The following is a 24,321-nucleotide window of genomic DNA, read 5'->3' on the forward strand; positions in this document are numbered from 1 at the left end:
CGTGGGCCCCATGTGCCGATGAGCCGCTACCCATTTCGGGATGTGAGAGACTCACTCTCTGCTCGATTACTTAGCGTGAGCTTTAAAGCATTGGGACTGTTCCCACACGGAATAACCTTCCTTTGGTTGCCTATTCCCCAGGTCTATGATAATATGAAGCGAAATTCCTTTTATCGAGAGTATTCTTGGGTATCACCCAAGATGTAATTAACCAGTAGGAACACGTTCCTCTGGGAGTGCTCTTGACCCCAGAACAGGTACATACACCTGACTCTCTGGTTATGGGTAGTCTATGTAGATACTTCTTTCGCGGATATTGGTTTAAGGTGCCTCCGCCCGATCTTGTTTGGGCAAACATTCTTAACATATCCTTGCGAGGTTTATCGCACGTAGACTCTCCACGTTTTACTTTTTCTCTTGTTTGTGACTTTGTCGTATGTCCCTTCTTATTCGGTTCCTCTCCTCCTCAAATCATTTATATGATTCGGGAGGGAGATTTATTCGAATGGGGGAATTATACGACGATCGACAAGCTGGCGACTCCCTTCTAAAATAAAAAAAGAGAAAAAATAAACGAAAACACATGCCGCAATCTTGTCCTTGCCTTCTCAACTAGCATGCGGTCAACATGACAAGGCAACTGAGATCCAGCCTGCATACGCCGCTCAAGTCTCCAGATTGCCAATCCCGACTCATTCAGTTCCGATCGAACCGCAACGACAATGCTAGGGCGTTGATACTATGAAGAAATGATTACTTTGGTAAAAAGTATATTTCTATCATTCATGAGTTGGGCTTCTATGGAGTCTTATAATTTTTTTACAAATAACCCCTAGACTTCTTCTATATTTTCTATTTATAATTAGACCCTCAAAATATGATATAAATCTCAACAATTTTACATACCAGAACTTGGCTCTATTATCAGATGGAACATAGAACATGGTTTCAGCCAAAACACCACACTCTCCTCCAGAATCCATGCTATTATAAAATGAACCTGTATTTGGCCAATCACGTTCATGATTACCACTGCAATAAAACACAATAAAATCAACATTAATGAAATTTTGTAATTTCTGAGGTCATGAAACAAAAACCATAAAATTATAAACAAACCTTGCAATCATATAAGGAACTGTAGATGCTATGGGCTCTATTTGTGAAGTAAACTGATCCCACTGAGATAAATATCCATTTGCGTATGTTATATCTCCAATGTGGAAGACAATATCAATATTATTCAAATCATTGATTAGTTGGTCGGTGGTGTTCAATGAGCCTGGCTGGTAATTGTTAAACTCATTAGAACCATCTCGCTCTGCCTGCAAAAGATCGGCGAAAAATGTTAAAAAAACTCATTGTTCGTATCCGGTCATATTTAGCTGAAAATATAGCTAAACTTCAGTTTATTTTTACAAGTTCATTTTCTAAAAAAGTGTCCGTTCCTAAAGATGGATTACATTCTATTGGAGATGGAATACGTAGACCATGCAGGCGTTTGGAAGTTATTCATTTTGTGACAGATTTGACATCAAAATAATATTTCACCTCAAAAGATAAACACACTACCCAATGACAGATCTAATCACAAAATGATGGTATCAAGTCATTGGCTCTATGTTGCCAGAAGTGTTTTCTCTGCCCTATTGGGTACGGCAGTGTTTATAGTATTCCGTGTTTTCTGAAGGGGCAAGCTTCTAGAGTTAATTACAACCACTTGACTATGAAAATGGCCTTGCCGAATTGTGTTTGGTTGAAGCATCAGATTATTATTCTTGTATGTGTTTAGATAAATAAACTGAGTGCCTATGTTCATACACATGTATTTATAAGTATAAATAAAAATATACATAGCAACAGACTTATTCGATAATTATGGCTTTCAAATAGAATTTATATTCGAGAGTGGTTCATGATTTGATAAGTAAATAAACCAAGCAGAAACATAAAATTTTGATCCATTTACTCAACAAATAGAGCTGAAAACAATGGTTAGGCTCTCTCTAACTCAGCTTATTTACACCCTTAATCTCTACAATTAAATCAAACCTTTCCCATATCGCCGAAAATGATGACACGTTGCAAAGAATCCTGCCCAGGATAAGGCGACGCTTGGAATGAATAAACCTTGCTCCATACATAACTTCCGTTGAATAGTTGATGGCCAAGCTTGTAACTATACCTGAAACATCAAAGGCATCCTAATTAACATTTATTAAAAATATGAGATATATATATAATTATCCATTTAGTTTAAAGAATCAATCATTTATACATTGTGTTTGGCCATAATTCTTTCAGAAAACTAGTGTGGATGTAACCAGGATTTCTCCATCCAAATGATCTTGCTGGAGAACCTGCATATATAGCCAAACAGATTGTATATATTTGTGTTTTTTCTGTTACATAAATCAAAGGGAGTGAGAAAAAATAATTACACCATACCACACATGTCGTTGCGACTGAATGTTAATGTTCCAGCTGGGGATCTTGTCTGAAGGCCACCCTTTGGACCCCATTGAACGAAGGGCACGGCATCATCTATATTATACCCACTAGTCCATGTTATACTCATCTAGAAAACCAAAGGAGAGGTTGAGTGTGAGATTGTATTGTTATTTTTAATTTAATGATTTATGCACTTACAATTTTCGTAGACTATTGAGATGTATCTATTCTAACTTTAGACTTATTTTCTAGTCTAGTTTAGTGCTCAACTTTTCAAACTAGAAAAGTTGTTGGGGCATTTACATAAATACCAGCCAATTCCTATGTATTTACATATTTAACAGCTAAAATATTTTACATTTTACAACACCAAAATCTTTCATATCACTTCAAAAATAGTGCCATTTTAACTTTTAAAATGTGAGAAACATCTTTTCATGCATAGGTTAGGTAGCATGTTTGTAATTATTGAAGTTTAGGCATTAGACATGCAAAAACATCGGAATAGAGTGGTATTTATGTAAATCTTCCAAATTTTTTTAGTCATTTTGAAATCTAACAAGTGTGCAATAGATGGAAGCGAGTAGCGGGAAGCAAATGTTGAGAGTATTAATGGTATCTATGCTTGTGTAGATGTGGTTTGGGAGGCTATTTAGCCTTAATTCCTCAGCATAAAAAGTCAAAATTAGCATATGCTAAGAACGACCGAGATAATTTTTTGTTGATTCAAGATAAGTTAGATGTGGGGCGGATCAAAGTAGAATTTGATAAATTTCAGGATTCAATAGAACACTAGAATGGTTTGGAACTAAAATTTACACACTTAAAGCAGTCTTAAGACCCGTTTTCATTATTTGCTTAACTTTGGATGAACGCTAAGTAATCAGAAAACTATGCTACAATTAAAGAGCCACTGCTACAACAGTAGAAGCAAAACTTTTATTTTAATTTCGATATAAGACTATTTCATTCTCATATGCGACTTAGCAATCTTCTCATCACGTGAAAATCGTTTATATCAATCATTACTAATCTTTCAAATAAAAGGAAAAAGAAATAATAGAATATCATCATTAAAGCATAAACAATCATTTGGAGCCTTTGTGAAAAGTAAACCAATCTTAAATTTTGCTCGACTAAGAAATAATCTCAAAAACAAAAGAAACAATCTCAATAGAATCATCAAATTTGATAGTTGTTAGGAGAGTAGAATATTAGATCTCAATGGTTGAACCCAATGTACTGATACATGAAAGAAGAAGATGAGGACAATATGAAGATGAATATAAATCTTAACAAAAAAGTTGCAAAAATAGAAAGTAGAAAGTAAAATGGAAGATTTACATATATACAACTTAATTCTTAAGTATTTACTTGTACAAGATCTAACAACTACACTTCAATTTTTACCTATGTATCGCCTTACCTGCTCGTGGAAAGGTGTATTTCACTTTTTAAAAGTTAAACAGATGCATATTTTGTGATATGAAACTTGAGTGGCATATATCTAAAAGTAAAATTAAGGGTATAGATATGTAAATACATAGAATTAGGTGGTATAAATGTCAAAAAGTGAATTTTAGTTGTTAGATATCAACAATCATACTTCATTCCAAAATTTTCCATGTGCCAGCCTTGGATAGAGTGGTGCCTTTGGATTTGCAAATGAAACAGTATTTGAAACTGCAATGAGTTTTGGCTGCAATTCAGAAAAATACAAAGCAAAGCATTACTCCTTGAAAGGAATAATTAATTATATCTTGTAAATGAGAAGAGTAAATAAAAAAAGAAAAAAAATGAAGATTTGATTGACATTTCGGTATTTCTTTAGACAGAATATTTTCTATTTGAGCCCATGAAGGCACCCATAAAACATCTCTTGCATCTAATTTTTAAATTTTTAACTGGTTGACAATAGTTTTTATCCTTAATAGTTGATGTAAAATATCAAAAATTATTTCAGATACGTAATATTTCTTATGATATATATGTTTTAGTAGGGCCGTCAAAACGGCTCGTTGTTTGTAAACAGCTCGTGTTTGATACGTTCGGTAAGCAAACTAGCCGAGCACGAACAATTTTTTTTGTGCTCGATATATAAACGAGCCAAACACGAACAAAGTTTTGTTCGTTCATGTTTGGCTAGTTTTGACTCAAAATAATTAAATTATATATATATATATATATATATATATATAATTACTGAGTATTATTTTTAAATAATTTAATTGACTACAAGGCAACAAAAATTTATAATCAATTAAAATTATTAATTAAAAATAAAATTAAAACTTTATTAAATTCTATTTAAATCTTGCCTACCCTAAACATTCTACAACTGTGTGACTAGGGTTGTCAAAATAACTCATTGTTCGTAAACAGTTCGTGTTCAGCTTGATAAGCTACAAACAAGCCAAACATGAATAAATTTTTTGAGTTCTATATAAATGAGTCAAACACGAACAATGATATTTTTTAACAAGTCGGGTCTGGGCTTGCTCAAGCTCGACTCGTTTACACCTCTAACGGCTGCATACGTGACTAGAGTTGTCAAAACGGTTCTTTCTTCTTGAACAACTCGTGTTCAGCTCGCTAAGTAAATGAGTTGAACACGAACAAATTTTTTTTGTTCGAAATATAAACGAGCCAAACACGAGTTGAGCCCAAGCTTGCTCGTGTTCGGTTCGTTTACACCCATATGCTTTAGTCAACTAAAACATGCACTTTGATATTCAAAATATTTAATATATATATATATATATAGTTTAGAAAAGTAGTATTTTAATTTTGAAATTACGAGACTGAACAGATCTCATATCTGCAATAGTTTAAATGATCGAGCACAACACCCAAAGCGATGCATCTATCCCAAAGAATAGATATACTACTTCTTGGTGAGACTCGATTAAATAAAATAAAGAATGTATGACATACTAACATTTGCAAGGCCACCACTGAACAATGCAAATGAAAAATCAGAACGCTGATTGATCAGTAGGAATCTCAGAGTTGTCTTCCCATTCTTTGTGTACTTAGACTCAGAATTTGAATAATTTGCAAATTGGTACTGCAAATTTTAAAAATTGCTAAATTCAACACTATTCTTAACATAATAATTATTTAAAAATTGCAGATAAGATATGAAACTATTGAACCTTGATTGGCGATGAACAAATCAATGGAGCTTCTTCTCTACTATTGCCGACTTCAATTGGACAAGTAGATGCACTGTAATAATAATAAAATAAAAGGAAAAAAACAATGATAATTATAGAATTTCCGCTTGCAAAATATAATAATACATAAACTATAAAGTTTTTTTTATTGGAATTTAAGAAAAAATAATTTTGGAGTAAATTGAGAAATTGTTAAGTAGGATGAATTACTTGAACTTAGCTGGCGAGAACACTCCAACCCAATCATCAGAGGCGGGGTTTGGACTCTGAAGCTCTATATTTATCCATTCAGTATCTTTATTCTGAAATCAAAGTTTTTAAATATTAAATTTATATAAATTTCTGCTCATCAATATTTTAAAAATATATTCTTATTCCATTCTGTCCCTCAAAATCAAAAGCTTAGATCTTCCACTGTGACAATTCTTTGACAAATTTTTTTGCCGTCTGTCTTTCTTTGTTTAAATAATTTTTTATATGGAATGATTTTAAATTTATTATTATGTGAAACAATAAGTGTTTTATAAAATAATGGACTAGTGTCTGAAATAGTAATTGATAACTATTCAAAAAAATTTCCAATTACTATATCACCGAAGATCCCTAATTATTGTGGTATACAAGCAACAAGTTGTGGAGAGTACGTTGAATACATCGAGTAAAAGGGATTATAGGATTACACAAACAAACTATAAGTTGAAGAAATTTTAACATCCTAAAATTAGCTTTAAATTAGATGAATAAACATTAAGTTATCTTAAATTTAAATTGAAATTTCTGATTCATCTATAAATAAAATAATCAATTTTACACTGCCATACACAAAATAAACGATCAACCGTTTCTCCTTACAAAAATATTATTATTTATACGCTGACTCTTAACACTAAATCATCAAAGACAAAAGAGAAACTTACATGCATGATGCATAAATTTTTGTATTTATATGTTAATCAAAACAAATATCACAAAAAATGCATGAATCTGAAAACATCAAGAGATAGATGGATGATGGATCTCATACCTGGAGGCCAAGCACACTGGGCGAAGCTTTGATGATGGCTGAACTGTCAAGCTCCAGCGACGCCGCGTGAATTGCAATCTTCGATAGAGGCTGAATTCCGGCGAACTTTGCCCCAACTCCAACAGCGGTGGCAGCTCCGGCAAAGGCTTCCACCGCCGTCACCACCAGCGCGAGGCGTACGAGGAGCTGCCCTGCCGGGTCCTTCATCTTCAGTACTTTCTCACTTCTTACGAAATCTACGGAGGCAATTTATTTATAGTAATTCAGAAAGGAGGAAGTATTATAATTTTTATTTAATTAGTTTAAGTCCGCTAGCCTGTGGAGAATAGGGCTGTCAATTTGGCTCGTCGTTGTTCGTGAACAGTTCGTGTTTCGTTAAACAGTTCGTGTTTGGCTCGTTCGTTAAGCCTAACGAGCCGAACGCGAACAATTTTTTTAGCTCGAAATGTCTCGAAAAAAAAATTATATAACTTTTTATATAACAATATATTATAGATATTATTTATATAATAATATTATATATATATTTATGTCTAAGTTTAAATCATAACACCTCATGTGGCAATGTGATTAGTGTTTTTTTTGTATATATTTGATTCAGGTTCAAATCCCACACTTTACATCTATTTTTCTCAATTTAGTTTAACAAGCCAATTTCGAGCCGAACACGAGCCGAACACGAATATTTAAATCGAGCCGAACACGAACACACTGTTCACGAGCCAATTTCGAACACGAGTTGATTTCGAACACGAGCTATTTCGAACGAGCCGAACATGAGCCTAGCCTGAGCTCGCTCGAGCTCGGCTCGTTTACAGCCCTAGTGGATAAACAAAAAAAATGACTTTTAAATGGATTGATTCTTTGGTTTAAGTTATTGTTTTTATTTAAATCTATCTACTACTTATTTATTACTTTATTTATGAAAAATTTGTATATATACCACACATTTTCTTATTTATGTCTAATACTTAGAATTTTATTTTCTACATCTATCCTAAAAAATAGGTTTTATTTTTTATAATTTAATAATAGTTATATTTCTATGCGACATAAAAAATTTGAATATTATAAATATAAAAAGCAAAATTTAGGTGTTACAGTTGTAAATATATAAATTGCAGATACCCTTGGAAAACGAAACAAATGGTCAAGACAGGATATACTTTTATACTATTTTGAATAATCTAATGATAATAAAATTTAGCTTTACCAAAATTTAAATAAAAATGTGTGATTGTAATTAATTAGAGCTTTTATTATTATTATTTCGATTGAGTATCCACCTTTATATGAAATAAGTAGTAAACATACCACACAATTCTTATGTATTTACATATCTAATACGCAAAGATTCATATTTACATGCACACTAATCAAATCTAACTTCTTATAAAACTTTAGGTACTAGAAATGAAAATACATAAACATTGGGTTGTATATGTATGTAAATTTCCATTTATTTTGGTGCATTTGTGCATGTCACTGTTCAAATTTTGCCTTTTCATATAATTGATATGGGTCGTAAGATTCACGACGACACGCCTTAGCGCTACTTGAAAATTCACAAGCAGTCTTTATGTGAAAAATCATCAAAAGCGAAAAAAGATTGCAAAGGTGGCCCAAAGGCCAGAGAGAGGAGTTGCTTGAGCTATGATAATGTTCGTAGGCCGCGGTGGTCAGGATTTGGGAGTCAAGTTGTGAAAATATTTTTAAGTTGCAGAGGCCAAAATTGGGAGATGCGTGAATTCTATAACAAATGTAGGCCATAGAGGGCGAAGTTGGAGGTTGTATGAGCTACGATAACATTCATAGGCCACAAAGATCGGAATTGGGAGCTACATAAGCTATGGACCATGTAGGTTGTAGTTGGTCACGTAGGCCGTATTGGTGGGTTGCACAAAGAGAGAGAGAGCTTCATGAGAGAAAGTTATTGTATTCTGAGTGCGACAATTGTAAGCAATTATTGTGGGTTGTGTTGTTACAATGTCATTGGGATGCATCATTGCACCGTATGCGATGTGTGTCGTTGTATTGTAATCATGACGTGTTGCTGCACCATCTTCGGGGTGTGTCGCTGCACCGTCTTCGGGGCACGTCGCTGCACCGTCTTTAAGATGCATCGTTACAATATTTTCAAGGTATGTCGCTATGTCGTCTTCATGGTGTGTCGTTACATCGTCATCAAGGTGCATTGTTGCACTGTATGCATGGTATGCATTGCACCATCTTCGGAGCGATGTTACACTGTCTTTGTGATGCGTTATTACACCATCCTCGGTGTGTGCTGTTCCATAAGATACCTCACTACTCTGCAAGGATGGTTGTTATTCGACAAAGTAAGTCGAGATTCTGCAGTGCATGTTGTTGTTCCGCAAGGGGCTTCTTTGTAATGAGCAAGAGAAATCAATAGTTGTTGACGACGACCAATAGTTGCAGGAGCGGGTGGCATACATTGGACCTTTGTTGTGGAACACTAGACCTCAGTTCCTTCTCCTCCAAGGCATGGGATTCATTCGGTTTGAGTGTTAGCTCTCTTTTCATGAGAGAGGAGACGATTGGAAGGGGGTGACTACTTATATAGTCTAGTAGATGCTTTCCTGAAGATAAGAGAAGAAATCAAGGCCACTTCATTCGATGATTCTGAGAGATTCCCTCGATCAAACAATATTTTGTGAATATTTACGTGTCTTTACGCTGTCAAAACTAAGTGATATTGGGCTCACTAGATTTTTCTTGTGGAGACATCTCGAGTTGGTTATAACCTTATTAGATTTAGAATATGTTTTACCATTCAATTAACCACTAAAAATTCTCAAAAGTGGTTTAACGGATTCATCTAAGCTTGATCTGACTTGGATTGGATCAAGTCTGGTGGCATTGACTCCATCTTATTGAGTTGGTAGTTTGACTGTAAGTTTGTTGAAATCAGAATTCTAGATGATCTTTAATGTGAGTTTGAATATTTTCCTTAATAAAAAAATTATCTCGAGATTTAAGTCACTCCTCAAGATCCAACCAAATGATAAAAAGAATTTGGTGGCGTATCAAGAATCATCTTATTTTCTTTCATCAAATTTTTAATTAATTAACTAATAAAATTCAAAATAAATTTAAACTCTTATTTGTTTATCTTTAATCAAACTTGATGGTACCACACACACATACATAGAATATATTAATAGTTATTTTTTAAAAAGTTTTTAGATTATAAATAAACATAATATATATGAATGTGAGTTACTTTTACTATAAAAAATGACTAGTAAATAATAAGATTAACAAAAAAATTTTCATAGCATGTTAAAAGAATTAAAATATAATTTAAGATCTTGAACAAACTTACAAAAACCCTCTACCATTCGTAGAAGTTATATTATAATTTTGCTGATAAATCCCATTTTCACATAGATTATAATTTAAGCTCAATTACACAATCCTTAGTTTCATACATAAAATATATTGTATTGAAATAATATTCTTATAATAAATAATATAATGAACAAATTTAAATGAACTTATGTTAAAAATAAAAAATAATTAATTTAAAATTTGAACCACCAAAATATTGGTTTGTTTTATTATTAAAATAGAAAGAATATTAAAAATTGGTATTTCACATGCATAAATGAGGAATAAAACAGAATAGAATAAATAATTAAATAAAAAAACAAATTGGCGACAATATAATATATGAATATATATGAGAACCTGAGAGACAAGAATGACATACGACAATATCAGAGAAAAGCTTTTAGTCCTGGAAGGGAATTTGGGGATGGATGAGAGCCGTTTCTTTTTTATTTTCATACTTTTATTTTTTATTTTTTATTCTGTGCTTGTTAAATATTTTACTTTGTTCTCTCTCTCTCTCTCTCTCTCAAAACAAAAAATTATTTTCTTTCATTTTTCAATCATAAAGGAGGAAATTTCATTTTGGAAGGAATGCGCCGATGCTTCACATTGCACATTATTTAATAATAAAAAAAAGTTTAAATTAAAAAGGGGGAAAGAATAGATTTTATTTTGACAATTGTCAGAAATAGATTTCAAGCAATACTTCTCTATATAACTCCAAAAAGTCATTTTTAAGAGTGATTATTGCGTGCGGACACCTGACTCAAATTTACATCAGGTGTCCAATTTGGGTCTGAAATATACCGTTTTGTTTTTTTTTGTTATTAAAGTGGTACCTCAAATTTTTTTGACGATCTAGATCGGACACCTGACGCAAATTTGCATCAACTATCCACACGCAATAACTTTCAAATTTTATATATTTAGATATTTAACCCCAATACTTGACATACATAACATTCAAATCCTTAATGCCACATCAGATATACCCCTCATTATTTAAGCTTTAAAAATGAAATAAACCATTTCATGGATAGATTTATAACACCAAAGCCTTATAAATGTAAATATTAAACTTTAAGTACCCGATATATAAATACAAAGAAATTATGTAATTTGAATGTAAATTTCCCAATTTCTATTTGAAGTTAATATAAGTGGGTCACCGTTATGATTTACTGATATGAATAAAATTAAACTTTGTACAGTGTAGATAATTTTCCTAATAGTTAAAATTAAGCTTCTTTATCACTTAATGGGTTTTAAAATTTTATTTTGGTCGTTTATGTTGAACTATTTAAGCGTTGCCAGAAAGAAGATCATGACTCAAAAGGTAATCTCAGACTTTAAATACAATGAAAATAAACTAATTTTGTTTCTTTTTGAAATAAAATGAGTTATTTTCATTGTGTTTAAACTCTGAGTATATATATATAAAGTATCTTGATGAGTATGTTATGCTTTACAAGTTGTGAACCTTAAGAAGAGTACCCAAAACACTTTAGAGAAGTTATTTAACCGCTTTATATGGTTTGGCACTAATACTAGAAAGCATTGGGCCACTTCTGATAAAATTTCTAAACCTTATACTGCGGGCAAATCTCTGAGATTAATATGTGCAAGCTTTGGTTCAAATTCAGTGCCAATAACTCCTTATAGGCTCGTTTCATGCATCATAAATATTGTGGTAGCATAAATCCGACTTTTGTTAATTGGAAAGTGGGAGATTCTAAAATTTGGAAAGCCATCATTACTGCTCGCTCGGTTGCTAATAAGTTTATATTTTTGGATTATTGGTGATGGTAATATTTCTTTCTCAAAGTTTAAATAATAACTTGATTCTCTCTGATTGTTGGACGGATGGTCATTGGGATGTTAATAAATTAAAGGACATTATCGGGGATAACTACATTAAAGTTGCTAGGAGTTTGAAAGACACACCCATTTGGAAAATTTCTACTGCTATTTCTCCTACAAAATTTTTATACTCTAGCATCTATAATTTTAGTAATTGGCGTTTGGAAAGCTTATATGGAATGTTATTTTCACACCTTCTATATCTTTTTTTCTTTGGAAATTTTTACTTAAAATGCTCCCTCTTGATGATAGTCTTAAGCTTAAAGGGCTTAAGATTGCTTCTCAATGTTATATATGTATGAAAGAAGAAGAATCCGAGATGCACCTTTTCTTTCAATGTGCTTATTCTAGAGAGGTTTGGTCGTTATAAGGAATGCATTTTCAGTTAAATTGGTCGCATAGCTCTTACATGATTAATTACTTACATTCCTAGAAAGTTGGGGCCTTGGTTGACAAAAAATTATTTTGCTTTCCTTTGGTGGTCGTTTGGTTTATTTGGATGGCTAGAAATAGCTTTAAACATCAGCATTCGGTTTTGACTCCTAATACTGTTTCTTACATTCTAGCTTATTACTATCGCCTAAATCGAATCTTTGGTTTGGATATTTCTTGCTCTCAATCTCGGGTGAGTAGAATGACCACTTTGATTAAGTGGCAACCACCCCTCCGGGTTGGATCAAGATTAATATCGACGGAACCTAGACTTCCACGGTTGCGGGTGGGGTTTTCAGAAATCACTTGGGTCAATGCCTTTGCTTTTTTGCTTCTCCTATTAATGCTTCATCTGCTTTAGAAGATGAAAGTTGGGCTTTTCTGCTTTCTCTTCTGGTTGCTATCTCATGCAATTTCTTCAATAACATTCTTGAGACTGACTCTTTATCGCTGCTCAAGAATTTTGGTGCCCTTTCTTTACCCAAATGGAATGTACTTTACACTTGGAACAAAATTAAGGAGGTTATAGAAAAATTTAATTTTAATTTTCACACGTCTTATTTTGGCGAAGGGAATTCTCCAGCGGATTGGCTCGCAAAGATTGCTAAGGGTAATGCTAATCCTTTGGTGGGTGTTACACCTATGCCTCATTTAAAGTGCCTTTTATTGAGCTACTCTCTTGTTTCGCCTTACATTAGATTTTAATTTCTCTTATGCTTTGCGAGACCCCTTTTACGGTGTTGGTTGCTGTTGGGGTTTCTTAAGCACATGTATTTCGGTACTAGCTGGATGCATAATTTTGGTTATGCTGAAATGCAAGGGTGTTTTTGGAGATTTCGGAATCTACTGTTTGGTTTATTGCTATTATTCTTCAACCTTAAGCTGCTACCACTTACACATTTTGCTAATCTTTCTTTCCTTCTGGTGTAGAGATTATGATATGTTTTCAATGCATAAGGGTCACTTTATCCCTCTCTATATCCTTTTGGTTTTGTTTGATCTTCTATAACTGCAGTGGAATTTTTTGGACATTTATTAATTGCACTATCCTTTCTAACGCATTAGAGGAGGACTTTATTGGATCAGCTCTTAACTATGTTTTTGCTGCTAGCTTTGGGACATTTTGGATCGTTTCTCGCGAGGATGACTCCTATTTTACTTGTTTGCCTCTTTGGACTAACTTTTCTGCAGGGCACTATTTTCTTTAACGGTTTTGAAGGTTTCCTTGTCGTACCTCGCTCTTAATTTTTTATCATTTTAGGAAGAATTGGTTGGAGCTGCTCGAAACTTATCTTTTTGTTGGGTCATTTATATTTTGGGTTTGATGTACCGTTTTGACTGCTTACTTTTTTGCGTGGCGTTGTACTGTGGATTTTGGAACCCCTAGGTTTATAATGTATTTTTTATTTTTAGTTGGGGATTCACTATCCCTCTCATATTTTGTAACATTTTTTAGTATTAAAGCGTAAGAAACCACGAGTTGCTATATATAATTTGTGTTATCAAAAATAACGACAATAAAGTGAAAAATGTAATGAGAAAAATTGCACGCAGAAAAACATCAGAGCGACACAGATTTACGTGATTCGACAAATTTGTCTGCATCCACGGAGCTGCAGAGAATTTTATTTTTTTGAGGAATTACACTGTCGAGATGCTCGACGTTTGCAAGAAAATCTATATTTTCTTCTCTCCATTCCTCTCTCTCTCTTCCTCTCTTTCTCTTAGCTCTCAAGAGGACTTTGTTTGGCCTTCTCCTTTAAGCCAAAAGAGATTATTTATAGAAACCATAAGAGCGGTAAGTGAGAGGTAGGTGAGCGATAGATGAGATGTGATAGGTGAGCAATATGTGGAAAAGTATGTGAGCGGTAGGTGAGATTCTTAATTAAGAAACTAATTAAATTTCGGTGGACCCGGTCTCCACATTACCCAACAATTCTCCCACTTGGAGACTGTGACACTGACTGCATCACCTACTGACTGCATCATCTATTAGTTGTACCAACATTTTCCTCTTTCCTCAAATATGATATCCTCCACCTCTGCAATTCAAAACCTATGTTTTCATGTCAGAAGACCAGTTGAAGTTGAACACAACTTCAGCTTCTTACGCGTAACACACTCAATTGACATATTACTGTCAACGTAGTCTTGTATCACCAAGCACTTTCCTGAGTTACTCTTGTATCTGCTTACAACTTTCATTGTATTAGTAATATCCTGCCCCCGCTGAAACCCTTTTCAACAAGTCCAGCCTTGTACCTCTTACTGCTACCAAGCGCAGTCTTCACCCGGTACACCCACTTATTGTGCAATGTCTTTTTCCTTGGTAGAAGTTTTGTCAACTCCAAAGTTTGATTCCCTGGTAAGGAATTCGTTTCATCTTTCTTGGTCAGCTCTCACTTGCTTGAATTCTCATCTTACAATATTTCTTCATAGTTTTGTGGTTCTCCACCATTTGTCGGTACAATGTCCGATTTTTTTGCCTTTAGCGCTCTGCCACTTTTCAAGAAACTGACATTCTTCTACTTCCCCATAATGCATCTCTGACTCATGTGTTATCGCCTGAGTAAACCTGTAGTCATATATAGTGTGTTAGTTTTCTTACCCCGAGCCAGTACTAATGCACCTTTAGTAACCTTCCAGGTGCTATCTAAGAACACTACCGAATGACCACCATTATTGAGCTGCCCAATAGAGATGAGGTTTTTCTTCAACTCAGGAACGTGTTTGACCATTTGCAAAGTCCATATGGTCTTGTTAGGGAGTGCAATTTCAACGTCATCCATCCCCACCACGTCCAAAGCTTTTCCATTAGCCAGATATACTTTCCCAAAGTTACCTGCAACATAGTTTCACATCAACTCCCGGTGTCGACGGGAAGATGTATGAAAAGAAACCCCTGAATCCAGTATCTAGTTATCAACAGAACTGTGAACTGCTAGAAATAGTGCATCATGTATTTCTTCAGTTATAACATTAACGTCATCATTCTCCTTCTTCTTAGGATTCCTGCAGTTCATTTTTATGTGACCAGCTTTGCCACAATTCCAGCAGGTTGTCTGCTGACTAGACCTTGACTTTGATCTTCCTCTATTTGAGTTCTTATCTTGTCATCACCCTCTCGAAGCAACAATCAGTGTCAAACTCGAACCCGATGTCTCGCCAGAATCTTTCCTGTGCACCTCTTCAGTCAAAATCAAATCACGACAAAATCAAATTACGAAAATCATCATATTTCAGCTTAGATTTACCTGCAGAACTGTTGACTGCCATCATCATATATTCTCAGCTATTTGGCAATGAAACCAACAATATCAGCGCACGTATCTCATCATCAAAATCAATTTCAACAAACGACAACTGACTTGTGATAGTGTTGAAATCATTTAGATGTTAAGCAACAAACACACATTCTGTTATCTTTAAGTTGAATAACTTTTTCATCAGATGTACCATGTTATTCGTCGATGACTTTTCATACATACCTGATAAAGCCGCCATGAGATCTACAGTAGTCATCTCATTGATGACGTTGTGGGCAACTGATCTCGATAGAGTTAATCATATGACACGTTGATCCAACATATTCCATTCTGCCTCGTCCATCTCTTCTGGTCGCTTTCCCAATAACGGAAGATAAAGTTTCTTCCCGTAGAGGTAGTCCTCTATCTGCATCCTCCAGTAAGCAAAATCTGTGGCATTGAACTTCTCGATCTCCAATGTCATCACTTCGTCTCTGTCCATCGTTCTTCCTTAGATCCGAACAAAAATTTTGATACTAATTGTTGTGAAAAACGATGACAATAAAGTGAAAAATGGAATCAGAAAAATTTAACATAGAAAAACATCAGAGCGACAGACAAATTTACATGGTTCGGCAAATTGCCTACATCCACGGAGCTGCGGAGGATTTTATTTTTTCGAGGAATTACACCGTCGACCACGTCGACTTACAAGAAAGAATTCTTTTTACAAGAATATCTCTATTTTCTTTTCCCTTCCTCTCTCTCTCTCTTCCTCTCTTTCTCTTAGCTCTCAAGAAGACTTGGCTTAGCCTTCTCCTTTAAATCAAAAGAGTCTACTTATAGAAACCATGAGAGCGATAGGTAGAATGTGGTAGGTGAACGGTAGGTGAGATTCTTAATTAGGAAACTAATTAAATTTCTGTAGCACTTGCTCATACTCTTGGCAAGCATCACATCTGAGTTGCTATAAATGTCAACCGTCAAGTGAAATTATAATCACCTTTGGAATCCATTTGATCTTTCAATTATTCTAAAAAATTTATTGACTTTTTTTTATGATTTACATACATTTCACTCAATTCTTATATATTTACATATTTAACATCAAAACTTCAATTTTTTACATTTATCCCTCCCATGCATAATTTTTTTTTCTCTTAAAAAGTTAAAATAATGATAGAGAAAATATCATATTTCAAAATTTTGATTTAGAATAATTTTTAAAAAAATTCAAAAGAATTGTCTATTGAATTGATAAACATAATATTAATATCTCATTGCTCTAGTTGATGTATGGCCTGATTTTCACAAAATTTCCAAATATATAATTAGATTGTTGGCTTAAGGCTATTTGAAGTGACTTTCATATATTATTGGTACATTTAACGTATCTCAATGTATCAGACTATTAAATTTATATATTTATTAAACGAAATTTTTTATCTAAATACTTGAAAATATTTTGAGATTAAAAAACTGTATAAAATTCTGTTTATTTAGCTTAAATATTCGAGTTATTTTATATATATAGAAAAGGGAAATTTACAAACATACCACAAAATTCTTACGCATTTACATAAATGATATCTAAAGTTTGATATTTAAATTTATGCCATCTTAGCATTAAAAATTTATGCCTGAAAGAATCTGTTTCACTTTTAAGAAGTTAGTTACAGAGCATTAATATTTTCTTATGTATTATTCAAGATTTAAGTGTTTATGTATGTAAATATGAAAATTCAGTTGTTAGATATGTTAATATATAAGAATTGTGTGGCATTTATGTAAATGCCCAGAAAAAATTATATGATTTGAATATGATTGAAAGGGATAACAAAAAACGCCGAATCACGCACTCATTTTGATATCATCTTCTAAGATTTTTATTCAAATTTATTCAATTATTCAAAAGAAACAAATTTAGTAACTTTATATGAAAAAAATATTAAATTAATAATCGATTATATATCAATAAATATAAATCCTATATTACCATTTCCTAAAAATAAAAACCAATAATTAAATATTACTTGATTTAATGATGTTTTAAGAGCGATAAGCAAAACTTGATCCTCACCGCTCATTTGCAATCGCGGGCGATCTTCCCGTCTTTTACTGCTTATCGGTGGATTCGCGGATTTTCCGCCGTCCCAATCCAACCCCGCGCCATGAACATTGTTCAAATCCAACCGTCCATTTTGCCAGGTGGCAATCATCCGAATTATCCCGCGGGGCGCTTCTTTCTCCCTTTCCCCTCTGATTCCATTCGTCTACCCTCCCATATTTCTCCCTCTCTCTTCAGAGCCAAAAATAAACAAAAGGGATTATTTTTTTTCCTTTTTATTTAACTAAGCAGGTTTCGTGAGATGATGTTTTCAAATTATTTTTTCTTCATCTGATCCTCTAGCGGCGGTAATATTTCATCGATTTGATCTTTTTTTAATTTATCTTTTTAAGAATTAAAAAAAATATTTATTTGTGCTCTTATTAAATTCAAATTTTGTTCCAGGTTGAATTGAAGTTGGAGAGATGCTCAGTTTGATAATCAATAGCAATTGAGGTTTGGAGATATCTGATGATTATTGCAAGCTTTAAGAAATTTATCTCGATTTATTGATTGATTTCTCACCTGCTTAAAGATTTGCTAATTTTATTTTTTTAATGGAAATTTTGTGTTTAAAACAAATAGACTGATGGCTTAATTCACAGCATAAAAAAGTTTAATAACAAATCTTTCATTTTCTATTTATTATTGACAAAAACTTAGGGTTAAAGTATTTTGATTCAAATTCAATAGGTATGAATTTTAGTTGTTTAGATTAATATTAAGACGAATGTTTATCTTGATTCAGATCTAATTACTTAAAATTCACCTTCATCAAATTTGATTTAGAGAAAAATTGGACAATGTTCTCAGTCACGATAAACTTGAAAACCTTTTTTAATTGAATTAGAGTTGAATAAGTTAAATTAATTTTGATATTATATTGATCTTCAAATAATTTTTAAAATATTGGAGCTCATTGTTAAATTTAGATCAGATATGCTCATATTCTCAATCAGATTTATTATAATATAAAAACCGTGTGAATTTCTCAATCTGATCATAGCAGGACCCCACAGAACAACAAGAAATCAAATTACTAGAATTCTGAGGGACTTACCTGTGAAATGAGCACCACGCCGGAGATCTGCGCCACCCTTCATAAACCCAATACACCGCTACAGCCGCCGCCATTATCGGAGCTAAAACCAACTGTCAACGATTACCATTTTCACCCAACGATCAATCTAAATTCAGAAACAGAGAGCGGTGCTAATAAGAAGGATAAAGATTTCGAGAAACCTACCAGCAAAATGAACACCACGCCGGAGATGCGTGCCTCCGATCATGAATTCAACGAACCACCGCCGCCGCCGCCGCCGCCATCTCCGGAGCTCAAACCAACCACAGCGAATGGAGAAGACCGCCATGTTTACTCAACGAACAATCCAACTTCATATCAAGAAAGCGAAAATGCAAAGGACGACGAATCGTCCTCATGCTCCCCATCCTACTCGAGCTCCGATTCCGGTTCCGATTCCGATTTCTTCCAGATCAATCCACCCGAGCTCACCTACCCACCGCCATCATCCACTACACCAGTCAATCAAAACACAAACAACATCGAAAAAATCCCTAACCCTAACAGAGAGAAATCTCCCGCATCAGGAATCGAGAGGCGATCTCCGGTGATTCAAACAATGGCAAGAGATCCGAACCGAATCCCTTCATCTATATTCGCGCGGGGGCCGATGACTCCGATGGAATGGAGCGTAGCATCGAATGAGTCGCTGTTCAGCATCCACATGGGGAACACAAGTTTCTCGAGGGATCAAATGTTTTTGAATGATAGATCGGGAGAGTTGAGGGGATTTGCGGGTGGGATGAATGAGTATCCGTCGGCGTGGATTCCGCCTGATTTGAGGGCGGGAGGGGTGGGAAGAAGAGAGACGGGGGATTTGGTAGTGGAAATAGATGAGGCAGCGGCGGCGAGCGCGAATGCGGAGGCGATGAAGGAGGTGATGAGGGCGGCGGCGGAGGGTAAGGAGAGTGAGAAGAAGGTGATGTTGGGACGAAGCCTTTCCAGACATTCGGATGGGAGCACCACCAGCTTCGCTTTCCCAATGTACGCTCTCTCTCTCTCTCTCTTATAGATCACAAATTTTTAATTAAATATTTATTTGATATATAAATACATAAGAATTATGTGGTATGCATGTAAATTTTCTACTCAAAATTTCTTCTCTATGAATCATTTTTGGTTCAATACGAAAAATAAATCTAAATTTAAATTCATATTTTAAACTGAATAATTGCTCGATCAGATTGACAGGCGATGGGAGAATTGGATCAATCAAAGTTAATTTTGATCATCATAAAGATCATCAAACGAATCCACAAATCAGGCCGTCCAAAATGTTGTCAGATAAGGTACCAACGGCTAGGATGCGCTCTCATCACGGAGCCCATAGTCAAGCCCGAGCTCCCGTTCAGAGCAGGTGGTTTCCATGTTTCTCCAGTTGTAAATTTCGCTGTTGCTGGGACTACTAAAATACAAGTAATTTTTCATTCTAATAATAATAAATCAGCAATTTTAAAATATTATTCTTTTTTCTAATTTAATTGTTTCTTTTTTTTATGATTTATTTTTCATGCTTGTTTAAATTGTTTAATAATGCAATAATATTATTTTCTGTATTTTGCTGCAGCGTAAAAGATTTTTTTTTTTTTTTTGGGGTTATATTATCGTGTAATTTAGCTGTTGATATTTTTGTCAGAGCTTAGCATTGTATTTGTTATTATTTATTGTTTAGTAAGGAAATGTGACACCATATTGTGCTGGCATAATTTAATTATGCATTTGTATTATATATATTGTTGTGCATCAAAAAATTTATAGCTGTAGAATAATAATTTAATATTTGAATGTCGCACAAATATCAATCACACACATAAATTAAAAGTAGCAGAAGAAGAAAATATCTTTTTATGTGAAATAAAAAAAACTAGAGATTTGAAAAAGATCACGGGATCTAGGGCAAATAAAATAATCTACTATTATTTATTTGCATGTATTAAAGTATACCCCTCTCTCACAACAAGTGATTCACAAATCTTGCAGCTCTTGACTCCTATCCTTGCAGCCCACGAATATCATCGTGGCTCACCACTATGACTTGCACGACCAATGTGATCCACAGCTCCCGCAACTCCCTACAATGGCCTCATGGTCAATCGACGCTCCTAAAGCAACTATCTATAGCCCACCTGGCCAAGTAATGTCACAGTTATCAATTACGATTTGTACGACAAACTGGTGCTACAACCACCGCCTACAACACCCACAATGAATTACTATCACCGTGACAATCAACTATGACTCTTACAGCCTATAGTCGCCAATAACTACAACCAAATTATGGATATAAAACATTATAGACTCATTTTCCGTAATTTAGGAGAAGAGTGATTCTATGTACTCACCATTCATAGTACATTATTTCAACTGGGCTATGCCCCGTGGTATTTTCTCCTTTTAAGGGATTTTCATGTAAACAGTTTAGATGTCTCCTCCTGCTTACTTCTCTTTAATTATTTGAGTGTGTATTGATTTTTCATGCATTGCTAAAACTTTAATAAATCACTCTATCATCACAAATCTTCTAGCGCGCCTCGGGTATCATGACCTATATATAAAAGATGCATTAGGTTTCTAAAAAAATTAATGATAATGTGATGTTTGATGTAATACTAAAGATTCAACTTTTCTGATTATAAATATGAGAGTTCAGGTGTATGATATTAAATACATAAGAATTATGGAATGCATGTAAAGGGCATATCAATATTTGACATTAGTATTAAAATATTATTAAAATATTATTAAAATTTGTTATAATTTATCTCACACTTATAAACATGAATCAATAGAATTTTTTTTCTTCAAAAACTTAAAAAAAAAATTAAAAATTAAAAAACTATTCTCACACAACCTCGTATTGATAGATATGTCCTAAATAAAATAAAACAAAGCAATTTATATAATTTCATTAACACAAAAAAAAAATTATAAATTTAAATTCCCTTTCCTTTACTGACCGAATCATACAAATTTTTTAGCAACATTGTTTTACATCATCCACCTCCACGTTTAAAAAGTCTCTAAAATCCAAGCATCATAAATTAACAATAAATTGAACTGTGTTCGATATGTAAATACGTAAGAATTAAGTGGTATGTATGTAAATTTTCAATAAAATATTACTATTACTAACAATTTTAAAAGTCAAATAAATATAAAACTTCAAGAGTTAGATATGTAAATACATAAAAATTATGTGATATGTATGTAAATTTTCCTACAAATTATACACACAATAATGCCACATAATTACCTATAAAGATGAGATTAAACATTTTGTGCTATGGATGTAAATATGAAAGTTTATGGTTAGATATGTAAATACACAAAAATTAGTCGCGTATAAATGCCCCAATAAGAATTTCCTAAATCAAAATCTGTCCAAAGAAATAAGCCTATGTAAAATTGAGAGGAAGAATGTAACAAGTAAATGAACCTTCTCATTGATTATATAACTTAGTTATTTGCGCAGGCAAAAGCAAAATTTACAGCTTTACAAATTTAGACCTTTTTTCGGGGGCAACAGTTGTGCGGAGAAACAGAGACATATTACTTATCTTGCTGAGCTTTTCTGGACAGAGGATGAGTCAGACGCCACTTCTGGCGAGTTCTTCCTCTATTATTGTGATACAAAACCTGGGAGAGAAAGGGGATGTCAAACAATGTGACACTGTTCCAAAGTTGGGAAACAAATTTTTTTTTTTTTTTTGTGGAAGATTTACATGCATGTCACTCAATTTTTTTGTATTTACATATCTAAGATACATTTTTCAATTTTTACATATGCCACCTTCCCCATGTATGAAAATGGTGTATTTCACTTTCTAAATGTTAAAATGGTGGTATTTTTTTTACGTGATGTGAGAGATTTGGGTGATGTAAATGCAATAATTAAAGTTTAGGTGTTAGATAAGTAAATGCATACCAATGAATATCTATGTAATTATGTATCGAATGCCTAAAATTTCAATTTTTACATATATACCGGCTCACTTGTGCATGGAAATGTATATTTGCTTAGGTATAATCTACTTATTAATGATGACTAGCGACCTATAGCGTTCCATGGCACAAAAGTCTATAACTCTATATGGGGCTATAGAACATATAAAAACTATTAACAATAAAGATAAAGTATCATGATAATACAAATGACAAAACTGATGTTTACATCAAGCACTTAAGATTCAAAATATCTTCTTCTTCTTTTTTAAACTCATTTTAAAATTTGTATAAGAAATTAAATTGATCATTTAAAAAATCATCATCATCATCATCATCATCATAAAACAAAAATGTCTCATTTCCATTGTCAGAAAAATTATTATCTCCTAAATCATACTTTTCTTCATTGTCAACCACGAATATGCATTTGCATCATTAAAATAATTAAACGAGAAAGTCATATCTGATTTTTCTACAATCATCATCATAATCATAAAACCTACGCTGATGATGGCTGTGATAAAGGCGTGTAATACCATTTCTAAGTATTATTTATCAAGAAGTAAAAGTTCAAACTTTTTCACTTTAATCAAAACATTACACACTGTTAGATCTCATGAATTTATGTTGCCTGAATTTCACAATATTCGCTTTGAAAAGGGTATTATTTATCAAATTTGTCCCTAGACATCTCGATAGAAAGGTGTGGTTAAATGCAAAAATCATCATATCTAATATTTTAAGATATTAATGTTTCATATGGATGTCCCTCATAGATTTTGGGGGAATGAAATATCTTGATGACTTGTTGTATCATCAATCATTTCCACTCTGCTCTCTTTAATAAACTTTCAGCTAACTAGACTTCATATTGTCTTTACAACGAGGATGTTTGATTACGTTCACTTTTATTCATGCCTTACACTCGCACGAAGAACTTTCTCTTCAATCCATTTGATGTATATTTTTCATTCATTCGCACACTCAAAGATGATAAATATGATATGATCCCTTGCCAATGCGTATACATTTCCACTAATGTCAAAATTATATGAGACCACTCCTTTTCTCCATCCACTTCAATGCCTATCCAACACATTCCTCTTTGCTCAGAAGCTTTTATGCCCTCTAAAGCTTAATTTATGAGGACCCCGATCAGAGTAAAAATCAACACCAACATTCTTGATGCCATATTCAACTAAACAAGCTCCAAAGCTCTCAAATTAACATCTAATCATTTAGAGCCTGATTGGCATCAATTTTATTTTATATTTTTGTTTTTACTTTTGCTCTCGAAAACATGTTCGATTAGTATAATTTTCATATGTTATTATTTTTTATTTTTTAAAAACAAATCTCCTTGTTTTTTAAGACACTCGAAACACCTAAAAATGCTTTTGAGTATTTTTAAAAACAACTATCACAATCAAACATATTTTAATTCAAATCAAAATATAAACAACAACAACAACAACAACAAAGCCTTAATCCCACTACGTGGGGTCGGCTACATGAATCCTTTTTCTCCATTGAGTCCTATTTAGTGTCATACTTTCATTTAGTTCTAGTAAATTAAGATCATTTTTAATACAATAAGCCCAAGTCTTTCTAGGTCTACCTCTGCCTTTCTTAACACAAGTTGAATC

General features: G+C 33.4%; 3 protein-coding genes across 4 annotated transcripts in view; 1 reads left to right on the top strand and 2 right to left on the bottom strand.

The window, feature by feature from the left end:
- The window catches only part of LOC110029142 (nucleotide pyrophosphatase/phosphodiesterase), a 29,340-nt gene extending 10,552 nt beyond the window's left edge, over positions 1-18,788 (bottom strand). The window contains exons 1-11 of the mRNA XM_020731295.1: positions 18,710-18,788; positions 6,652-6,887; positions 5,838-5,929; positions 5,607-5,679; positions 5,390-5,518; positions 4,058-4,150; positions 2,449-2,578; positions 2,279-2,360; positions 2,053-2,185; positions 1,120-1,325; positions 907-1,032 (exon numbers count right to left, since the gene is read on the bottom strand). Of these exons, the coding sequence (XP_020586954.1) occupies positions 907-1,032; positions 1,120-1,325; positions 2,053-2,185; positions 2,279-2,360; positions 2,449-2,578; positions 4,058-4,150; positions 5,390-5,518; positions 5,607-5,679; positions 5,838-5,929; positions 6,652-6,887; positions 18,710-18,752 (1,343 nt within the window). The 5' untranslated portion in view covers positions 18,753-18,788. The remainder of the gene's footprint in view (positions 1-906; positions 1,033-1,119; positions 1,326-2,052; positions 2,186-2,278; positions 2,361-2,448; positions 2,579-4,057; positions 4,151-5,389; positions 5,519-5,606; positions 5,680-5,837; positions 5,930-6,651; positions 6,888-18,709) is intronic.
- LOC110029143 lies at positions 17,656-20,208 on the top strand. Of its 2 annotated transcripts, none has more exons than XM_020731297.1 (4): positions 17,656-17,957; positions 18,055-18,105; positions 18,656-19,714; positions 19,914-20,208. In XM_020731297.1, exons 3-4 carry the CDS (start codon positions 18,717-18,719, stop codon positions 20,137-20,139), a joined length of 1,224 nt encoding a protein of 407 aa, XP_020586956.1. In that variant the 5' UTR covers positions 17,656-17,957; positions 18,055-18,105; positions 18,656-18,716; the 3' UTR covers positions 20,140-20,208. The 2 variants fall into 2 exon arrangements, with proteins under 2 accessions (XP_020586956.1, XP_020586955.1); XM_020731296.1 differs by having other exon boundaries at positions 18,659-19,714.
- Positions 20,209-22,150: 1,942 nt separating this feature from the next.
- Positions 22,151-24,321, bottom strand: part of LOC110029125 — a 58,537-nt gene continuing 56,366 nt past the window's right edge. Inside the window, exon 20 of the mRNA XM_020731249.1 lies at positions 22,151-22,366. Coding sequence (XP_020586908.1) covers positions 22,280-22,366 — 87 coding nt within the window. The 3' untranslated portion in view covers positions 22,151-22,279. The remainder of the gene's footprint in view (positions 22,367-24,321) is intronic.

Source organism: Phalaenopsis equestris, unplaced genomic scaffold (genome assembly GCF_001263595.1).
Source record: "Phalaenopsis equestris unplaced genomic scaffold, ASM126359v1 Scaffold000552, whole genome shotgun sequence".
Taxonomy (NCBI): Eukaryota; Viridiplantae; Streptophyta; class Magnoliopsida; order Asparagales; family Orchidaceae; genus Phalaenopsis; species Phalaenopsis equestris.